Source organism: Blennius ocellaris, assembly GCF_963422515.1.
Source record: "Blennius ocellaris genome assembly, chromosome: 1".
Lineage (NCBI taxonomy): Eukaryota > Metazoa > Chordata > Actinopteri > Blenniiformes > Blenniidae > Blennius > Blennius ocellaris.
This window is the reverse complement of record NC_137650.1, coordinates 28,056,840-28,066,401: the sequence shown is the minus strand read 5'-3', so window position 1 is coordinate 28,066,401 and position 9,562 is coordinate 28,056,840. Positions and strand designations below refer to the sequence as shown.

The following is a 9,562-nucleotide window of genomic DNA, read 5'->3' as shown; positions in this document are numbered from 1 at the left end:
TGTACAGTAGTTATTCACTGGCTGCTGCATCTGCATTGATATGTTGTTTTTTTTTTCCACTTTCAATAACAAGCTGATCTACAAAGTTCTGAGGAGTACTAAATGAAGGTATGTTGGAGTTTTGTATCCTATGTACTTCTGCAAGATATTTGCTTGAAGGTACGATGTGGATTGAAAAGAAAGTTTCAACATGTGGCTGAATGAGAAAGCCTCAGATACGTAAGCCACGGCAGTCCTCGAAATGGTGGTTTTAAGTAACTGTGCCTTGTGTTTCTTTTTAATTAATATCTGCCTTGAAGCAACGAGCTAGATACAAACAGAAAAAAAGCTATGGTCCTCATACCAATGGTCTATAAATTCTAGACGGGGGTAAAACATTCTCTCTGTGGTCAAAATGAGAAGTAATTTCATAGATTCTCATTGTGCACAGACATGACATTGCACAAACACGAGATACTCATCAAAAAGTCAACATCAACAAAACTTGCTCAGCATTCATTTAACGTCTTCATCACAGTGTGTAAATATTTACTTGCATATTGGCGTTGGGAGGATTTTGCAATAGTTCTGTGTCAGTGTTTTGAGGGACTACGGTCTGGAAAATTACTGACGTTAATCCTGAGACAGCAGGATACAGATTGATGCGCTGAGTCACAAAAGGAAACAGCCATATGTACTTCTGCAATTAAACAGTGATGATGGAATAGTTTCCTTAGATAAATGTAATGGCGTATCATTAGCTTCAATGGTCTGTCATTTTGTATTGGGAAACACTGAGAAACAGACATTAAAAACCCATTTCAGAGCACTAATACTTAAAGCCCCATTCATCGCTACAAAGTTTGTCTGCTATCCTTCTTGAGAAAATAAACACATCAAGGAAGGCTGCACCTGCATGAGTTACCTACTCAGCGCATCTGCCACGTAATTGCCATAAATTAAGGATTAAGCAAACTGGATTTAAAAAGCATATAGTATATCTCTCTAAGCGCAGGGCAGTGTTGTAGGGACTTAACTTTGTCGTCTCACTGCAAATCTGGCTGAAGGATCAAATGCAAAACCTAAGGAACATTAGTACACATAATTTTCAAGCACCGATTTATTTGCCTCTGAGCAATTAGGGGAAAAATAATTCAGTGAGAGCAGTCTCTTTTGTGTGGCAAAAATTTAAGCTAATGTGATGAATGGAGAATTGCTTGCCTGAACCTACACAATGAGTGTTACCGTTGATGTGTATGCCATGATAAGAGTTGCTGGCAACATGTGCCTATAACATCACAAGAGAACATTTCAAAATATTCTTAATTTCTCTTTACCATTTCGAACGTAAGCTGGCGCTCGGAAAGTAAACAACGCGGCCCTGTTTGACGAGAGAAAATTGGCAATGCTTGAGAGAACAAAACTATCTGGTGTGTGAGGTTATCTCTCGGGTGCGGAGATATTAAAGCAAAGTCATGCCTAACCATTCCTCAACCAACTCATACAAGAAGAAGAGCAAACATTATTAGTAATTGCTTTTTTATTTGATCTTTTCATCGTTTTTTTTTTTTCCAGATAGATCACAATGAACACAGCCTTTAGACAATAGCAGTTGAAATAATCCGTACAAATGAATGTCTCTGGTCTTTTCACCAGCTGCCCATTGTAGCGTGGAGCCCTATGCTATCAGTGTGGGCCTGGGGGGGTGAGGGGACAACACTGACGAACATCGGGTGCTTGCTTTAACTAACCAAAGAGGCATGTTGTCTCTATGTGTGTGTGAAGCAGTGGCTGTCTCAGTCTTGTGTGCACCTGCATCGGTGAGCGTGAGAGACCAGAGGCAGTTTGGCCACATTCAGCAAGGCTCTGTCCTAATCAACCAGTAAAATCCAACAGTCTCAAGTGAGCAAAAATAGCCCACTCGTATGCTTGAGTAATGCACTTCCAACAGTGTATGGTGCCAACAGTGACAATGAGGAGCCTTACATTACGCTCGATTCCAACTGATAGCTAACTTAAGCAGCAGCCTCTGCTCTATAATACAGCAAAAAGCCTGAGAGAGGGGCCATGGCTTTAAAGATACGCTCTATCCACTAGACCCAGCTCATTTCCTTATGCTCAATATGTGACTGTAGAGACAGTGGCCAGATCCAGGGAACACCATTTGAAGGGACAGCACTTTAAACATGCATCAACACAGACAACTCGCAGCAAGGAAAGTTTTAAAAGAAAGGAAAAAAATAATTTCATCCTGGGGTAACCTCTGCTCTTTGTTTTAATAAGTACCATAATGAAAAAGATGATCACAGCAGCAGAGGAAGCTCAATGTGGGTTGGAATTAAATCTAAAGAATGAAGGTACCATAAATTAAAGAAGAAAGGTTTTGTTTCGTCAAACAATGAGCATGAAAGTGCATCAGGCATGTGCACGCACATACACATGCAGTGTAGAGAATGCCTATTTTCAGATGAAGACTAAGCAGAATGAGATTAAAAAAAAAAAAAAGAAATAAAGAAAATGAACCATATAGACAAGTGTGGAAATGTCACATTTGTCTGGAGACTGTTTTGCCCGCTTGTTTCGCCTTCACTGTACCTTTAAGGGACTTTGCATTAAAATGAAAGGCAGTGTGTTGCTGAAGTGCCTGCAGTGTGCTGTGGATGTGTGTGTGTGTGTGTGTGCATGTGTAACAGCATTTTTCTCTGCATCACAGTTCTGCTGCACTGTTTGCATAATGTGAATGTTAAGTTTGTCTCATTTATCTATAGATATTTGATCTGATCGATAAAAAGGGCTCTCATTTAAAAAAAAAAAAAGCATGATTTTTTTCTACTGCCAAATCTTTCAAGCCCTCTCTATAAACAGCCGCAGCCATCTCCCAGGAAAAGGGTAAGCTGAAACCAAATACCAAAGAGAGGAGAGAGAGACAGAGAGAGACAGAGAGAGAAAAGGCAACAGTTAGTTTGCTCCTTGGATGAGAAAAGTAAGCAAAAGAAATATTGAAATAAAAGGGGCAAAAAATACGGAATGATTGGGGAATGTCCAAATGGAATTCAACTCAGAAAGACAGGGGAGAACACAACTCTTAAAACCACTCAGATGTAAAATGTGCACAAGACAGGATGTGTTTTATCTGCTGTTGAGAGTCCACTTCAGCTCAGATGGAGTTCAGGAGTCATCACACCGGGGGCCGATATGGATGTAAAGTCACTGTTCCCTCCCATGGCTGCGTCATACATACATTTGGTGATTGCGGTCACATTTTCTAAAACACTTCTAGTCTAGTAGCCTACTGCTCTGCGTATTTTACTGTCAGAGGATATTAGAAAAAGCACCTCCCACTATTATTCCAGAGTGGCCGAAATGTGCCAAAATTTTCAAAAATAAATGTCTGTATTCTTTTCTTTTTTTTCTTTAAGAAAGCCTGAATGTGAAGAAACCTGGTTGTATAAACCACGTACCTAAACAGCTAAAGACATCAAATTCAAAGCAACTTCAGATAGGATTTCAGATGTCAAGTTTCTCTGCAAAGTATGAGAAGTCTAACATGTATTGAAGAAGGAGTACATACATAAAGGACACAGACTGCTGAAAAAGAACCTATTTCGGTCCTTTATAGAAAATGCACATTCTGGTGGACCAGGGCTTTATAAGCAGTCACAAGCTCCACAGATACAACAAGCTCTCTGCAGAGACAGTAAGGCAGTTTTATGATCACCAAGGAAACCACTCCACTTTCCGTATGGCAGGTTTCTTTTTTTGGAAAGAAACTTGAAAACATAACGAAGACAAAATACGCATACTAGTTATTGTTAAAGAAAATAGCTGCCCTGTAAAAAACTGCTCAGTAAAAATATCCAAACTGTTTTCTTGTGGTTGTTGCTTTTTGTTGTTGGTTTACTTTTGTATTCTCAATCAGCTGGCTCATTAAGCTTTCAACAGTTATTGTATGTGATCCAGCTGGATCTCAGGGTAAAAAGAGGCGACATCTCAAAAGCACTGAAGCCAGCCTGCAAAGATGCAGAGTAGAGATGGAAAAAAAAGAAGCACCAACAAAAACCCAAACTAAAGCAAACTCACAGAGTTCGACAGCTACTAAGGCAACTCTTGCCAAATACAATATAAGCCCATGTATATTGCAACACAACTATATATTAATTTAATAAAATACACAATATAGCTTTTGTACACATAACAATTTGGCTCAAATGCACAGAAATCGCAGTAAAATCAATAAAAAATATGTCAATTTTTTGATGTAAACACATCTAAATCGGATACATTTACACATATAATGATATTATGTATAGTGATAATGTGAAGGGACATTTTCTTGTTTATTCATATTTTTGGATAGTTGTCTTCCAAACGGTGGCAGTGTCCTTTTGTAGTTCTTCGAGTGAATATCCCGCTCTTGGCTATAACTCCAGGACACTTTTTTGTGGAGGTTCCTCATTTCATTTTTCTTTTTTTTTTTTTTACAAAATGTATAAATATTTTGTTAATATTTGGACACTATACATGGATTCATACATACAGTCATCTATATATTCATATAGATATCTTTTCACAGTTGAGGAAAAATGTCCCTTTTTACACAACTTGTGACTGCCTTGAGGCAGAGTCACACACATGATAATTCACTGTACACAAGGGACTGAAAGCTGATGATGTAAATGAAGAAGACAATTCCACAGATGGCATTGTGTTGAAGCATTCTTGTTTACATGTGTGTATGTGTGTGTCTGTGTGTATGTGTGTGTGTTTGTGTGCAATCAGTGCAGGTGAAAGTATGTCAGCATTTGTGGTACACGTGTAAATTTTGGTGCGTGCAACTGCACCGATCAGCAACATGAACATTTAAATAGAGGTGTGAGACAGACACAGCTTACACATGTAGCTACAAATGACAGGTGAAACATGGTTACACTGTTAATAATCCTCCTTTAGCAGAGCAGTTATCCCACTCTTCACCCAAGTCCGTGACACACCTCCATGAACACCCCCCCCCTGATTACACAATCTCTTCATTTTCATGTACAGGATCCATCACACGTTGAACACCTATATTAAATTCGAAAAAAGATAAGGTTTTTTTGTGTATTTCGGTCCTTCATTGTCCCGAAAAGAAGTTTCCGCATCGATTGTCATGTCTGACCATTAATAGTCCTTTTTCATTCAGTATTGATGTCCATCACATGTAACAGAACCACCTACACCCGCTTATATGTAGGATTTCACAAGAGACCATGAACGACACACTTATGAGCTGGTGGGCACTTAGATAATAGCTTGCGGGAAGCCAGAGGCATAAACCTCTGCAATTTGCTTAAGAATCCAAAACCAAAAAAAAGTTTATAAATTCTGCAGAATTCAGACGTTTGAAATCGAGTTCCTTTTTCTTGGTCGGCATCTTGGCACGAAAACTGGTGCCAAAAGACTCACATAGTAACTGTCTGTCTGCCCAGTATTGATACATTTCTACAACAAATACAGTGAAAAGAGCTCCTATCATAAGAGCCATTTAACCCTTTTCATGTGTTTTGGTGACAGTTTTGGCGTGAGAGTTTTTGGAATAGCATCCTACTCCTCTCTCTTTCTCCATACATCTTTTTGTTGCAGTACTTTGTGTCACTTCCTGAGAGTGCCGGTGGCCTCGCTTCCTCTGCAGTCCTGCAAAAGTTTGTCGATGTCTCTCACCACCTGGTCAGCGTCCATTCCGTCACGGCTCGCATCTTGCTCCACCTGCTCCAGGACACACTCCATTTCACCTGTTGCCTCTTGGCTGATCCTGGAGCGCGCCTCAGCAAGCACCTTGGCCACCGGGTCTGAGGGAGGCAAGGATGGGTAGACCCCCTCTCTGGTTTGTTTGGTAGGTGACAGGTACTGACCATCGGGCGGCCCGTAGTGGCCGGAGCACGTGGCAGGCGGAGGTTTACCTTCAGCCCCATCAGCTGGACTTTTGACTGAGGAGCAGGGAGACATGGTGGAGCAGCCCTTGCTGGGACTATTTGAGGCTGAAGGGACTTCTTGGAGCAGTGGACTGAGGGCGCGTTTTGCCTTCAAGTAGGGTTTAACGTTGGCAACCAGGATGGTGTGATCACGCCTCTCTTTCCCGAAAGTACAGAATGTTTTCTTGCCATTAGGGTTGACAGTCTCATAGGTTTCTGTCTCAGGCACAGTCTCCATCCCCGCCGGCACAAACATATTGTTGCGGTAGTCGACGCCCTCTGCCTGGTTTCCTCCAGCAGGGAACTGGGGCATCCAGCAGCGGTCAGAATGACCCAGTACTCTGCATTCCTCGGTACAATTCACGCAATCCTCATCTGCAGACAGAAAAAGACAAGGAGACGATATCTTTGTCAGTCAGTGCGTGTGGGATAGAGAAAAGCCACACACAGAGAAGCATGATAAAATCATAATGCTATTGTGAAACTGAACTGAACTGCAAGAGGAGCTGGAGCCCTGTGCTTGATGAAGAAGAGCTAATCCATATGAAATGCTATAAAAAAAAGGAAGAGCCTATAAAGAATGTCCTAATCTATACACACATACACATATACATCCACACGGCTTTCCAAGGGGACTGGGGGACACCTGCTAGCATTTTCCAAAGCTCTGATCAAGAGTATGGCAGAGCATACAGAAAGGATGGGGAGGGAGTGAGAGGAAAAACAACAACAGTTGAGGTTTGGCAAAGGCATAGTGCCGTTATCATAAATTCATGTCAGTGGGCTTTGAAGCCCTCCCTAGACAGAGAGGCTCTGCCAAATGGCTTGTGCTTCTTGCCTGTGTGTTTGTCCCTGTTTATTTGTGTGTTCCTTGTTGTTGCTGCGTGTGTTCACATGTGTGTGTGTAAGAGTGAGTGTGTGTTCCCGTCTTTCATCTCTATTCAGAAGGATGCACACTGGCTGATTATGTGAGTGTTCATGCCTGTGTCAAATCCAAAACTTGGTTAAAAAAATGAATAAAATATTAAAATAATAAAAAAGTGAAGCATTATTTTGTCTCCTCTTGGGCATGAAGTGAAGAGTTGGAAAATATCTGAGCATCTGTTGTTCCACAAATGGAATTTTTCCATTGGCTGAGTTTGATGAAATTCGGGGAAGACACAGAAAGAATTGGTCCCAACTGTTGTTTGGAAATTATTGCAATTATTACAGCCATTTTGATTCACATTCACACATTAGACATTAAAAAGGACTGACTGAGTAGTAGTGTGGTGGATCAAATAACCTTGTATACTACTCGTTTCCATCGTGGCAAATGTGGCGTTGGTGAAGGTATGTGCTCTCCTGTGCCTGTTCTGGTTAAATTAGTGAAAGCGTGATTTTGAACAATTTGAGCAAGTATCACAACAACAGTGTAAAAGGCCATTTAACAATGCTCTACAGTGAAAGTCAAAAGTGTCATGCATTCACTTCTGAATCGTTGCTCAGGCTCATTTGCATGCTGCTTTCAGATATGTGATGCATCTCTGCCTGTTTGTGGAACCAAATGCTGCAAACACAGTGTTTCTAATTCCATACAACACTGTAAACCCTGGCAGCTCTCTTTGTTGAACGGGATAAGTCAGTTCTACTCAGAAAGTTTCGTTTCCATTTGTGTAGTTCAGTAAGAGTGACAGACAGCGACATTTGGCTCGAGAAGACAGTCGTTTTCATACTTTTTCCTCATTACAGCGAGTTGTCACCTCTGTCACCCTTCCTGCTGAATGTTAATGGTGTAAACCTTAATTACTTGCGATGTATCTTCATGCTTGTATGCTGAGTGTGGGACCAAAGCACATTTTAAATCTGTGTAATTTATCTTCCTGTAACAAGCCTCGAGGTTTGAACTCTGAATCCAAAATCAGTAGGTGGGATTTAAAGGAATGTGTGAAAACAGAATTTAAACTACGTCCTTGGGTTTGGGCTTTAAAGGTGGGATGTAAAGTGGTGAGAAGCAACTCAGAGACATAACTTTTCCACTATTATTTTAAGTAAATGTGAGAAGACATCCGCATTACTGTGCGGAGCTATAAAGCTACTCCATCAGCACCATTATGCAATGCATGGGCCTCTTCAGTCTGGTGAGAGTGCTGCTTTAAAGACCACAAACTTGGGACTAATACAATCTTTCGATGATGCGAACGAGCGGGCAGAGTGGATGTGCTTGAGTGCACTTGGCTAGGTTGTCTTGGCCGTGTTGCGGGTCAGCAGCCTAGATTCCTGAGAGATTGCCCTCCTAAGCTGTAGGGATGAGCTTAACACTTCACAAATGTTTGAAGAAGCCAAACAGTGCTGTCGAAGGCAGCCTGACATTTCCCATGTCGAGGCAGTCATCTGAACAGGAAATAGGGTGAGCTGGAGAGAAAAGCCTCGAACCAGTAAAAAGTGGACTACATTTAAATGGCGCAGGCATGAATGAATGTATCTGTCCGTGGTGAGAACTGCGCGTCCGTGCATGCTGGTGTCTGTGCGCTTGTGAAAAAATGAACTGAAATTTGAGTAAGAAAATAGAAAAACATGTCAAGGTAAAAAGATCTATGAATTTGTCGAAAGCTTGTGCATACACAATGCAAACCTGAATGCACAATACAACCAGAGCGTACTGTTACTGTAATCCATCACCGAGCTGCGAAATACAGACCGTACATGTAATCATGCTCACGGCTTGACAACCACTCCTTTTCACACACCCACCTTGCATGAATTCCGGACACAAACAATTAACTCGGCCCCCGACAATGTCTTCATGCTCTCAGAGGTGATTGTCCATTCACCATGTGCATATTACAGCATAAATAATCCATGCAGACACATTTCCCTCTATTTAGTTGGAGGAAACCTCTGATAGATTATTCATGTCTCAGCTGCACGTTCAACCTTGAGGCGTTCCCCTCATATCTATGGCGAACAATATGACATATGAGAGCAGGGGTGACATTCATCTCTCTCTCTCTCTCTCTCTCTCTCTTTCTCTCTCTCTCTCTCTCTCTCCGGGATGGGTATTAAATGCCCCCACCAAGGACACATTTGCCTGTGATGATTTGGCAGCCAGTGGCGTGCTTAGTCTCTCCCTCCACCGTTGCTCTATCAGCACTGTGTATGGTCCAAGATAAATTACTCTGATAGTCACACTGCAACATGCGATCATTTGTCACAGTTTGATTTAGATCTGAGCCAATGATCTGATGATTTGATACAGCACAATGATGACACAAACTAATGGCACACATAAATTGCTAAAAACATTGTAGGCTTTTTCTTATTTGTAATTATTGTCATTAATCTTTGTACTGTTTAATATTGGTGCAAAAGTAGACATTTGTAAACATCAATTATTGTAGAAAGTTCATGTGTTTTGTTGTAAACTCAAAACCTCAAGAGAACTTGGATCTGAAGATATAAATCTGTGTTTACACAACAAACAGAGGTTTTATCTTTCAGGATTCATCCATTTATCAAGTGTGAAATACTTGCCACTGATATTATAGGGCTAAATAAAAACATGTCTTTAAACTTTACCTCGCATTCAAGTCTTGATAAGGATATTGGTTTTTAAAAACACAGTGGCTGGGAACCAAATGGAAACAAATAAA

General features: G+C 41.0%; 1 protein-coding gene across 2 annotated transcripts in view; it reads right to left on the bottom strand.

Annotated features, from left to right (window-relative positions):
- Window positions 1-5,610: 5,610 nt before the first annotated feature.
- Window positions 5,611-9,562, bottom strand: part of pcdh17 (protocadherin 17) — a gene marked incomplete at both ends in the record, with an annotated part of 53,102 nt that continues 49,150 nt past the window's right edge. For both annotated transcript variants that reach the window (XM_080501417.1, XM_080501418.1), the window contains one exon: window positions 5,611-6,305. In XM_080501417.1, the coding sequence (XP_080357543.1) occupies window positions 5,611-6,305 (695 nt within the window). The remainder of the gene's footprint in view (window positions 6,306-9,562) is intronic.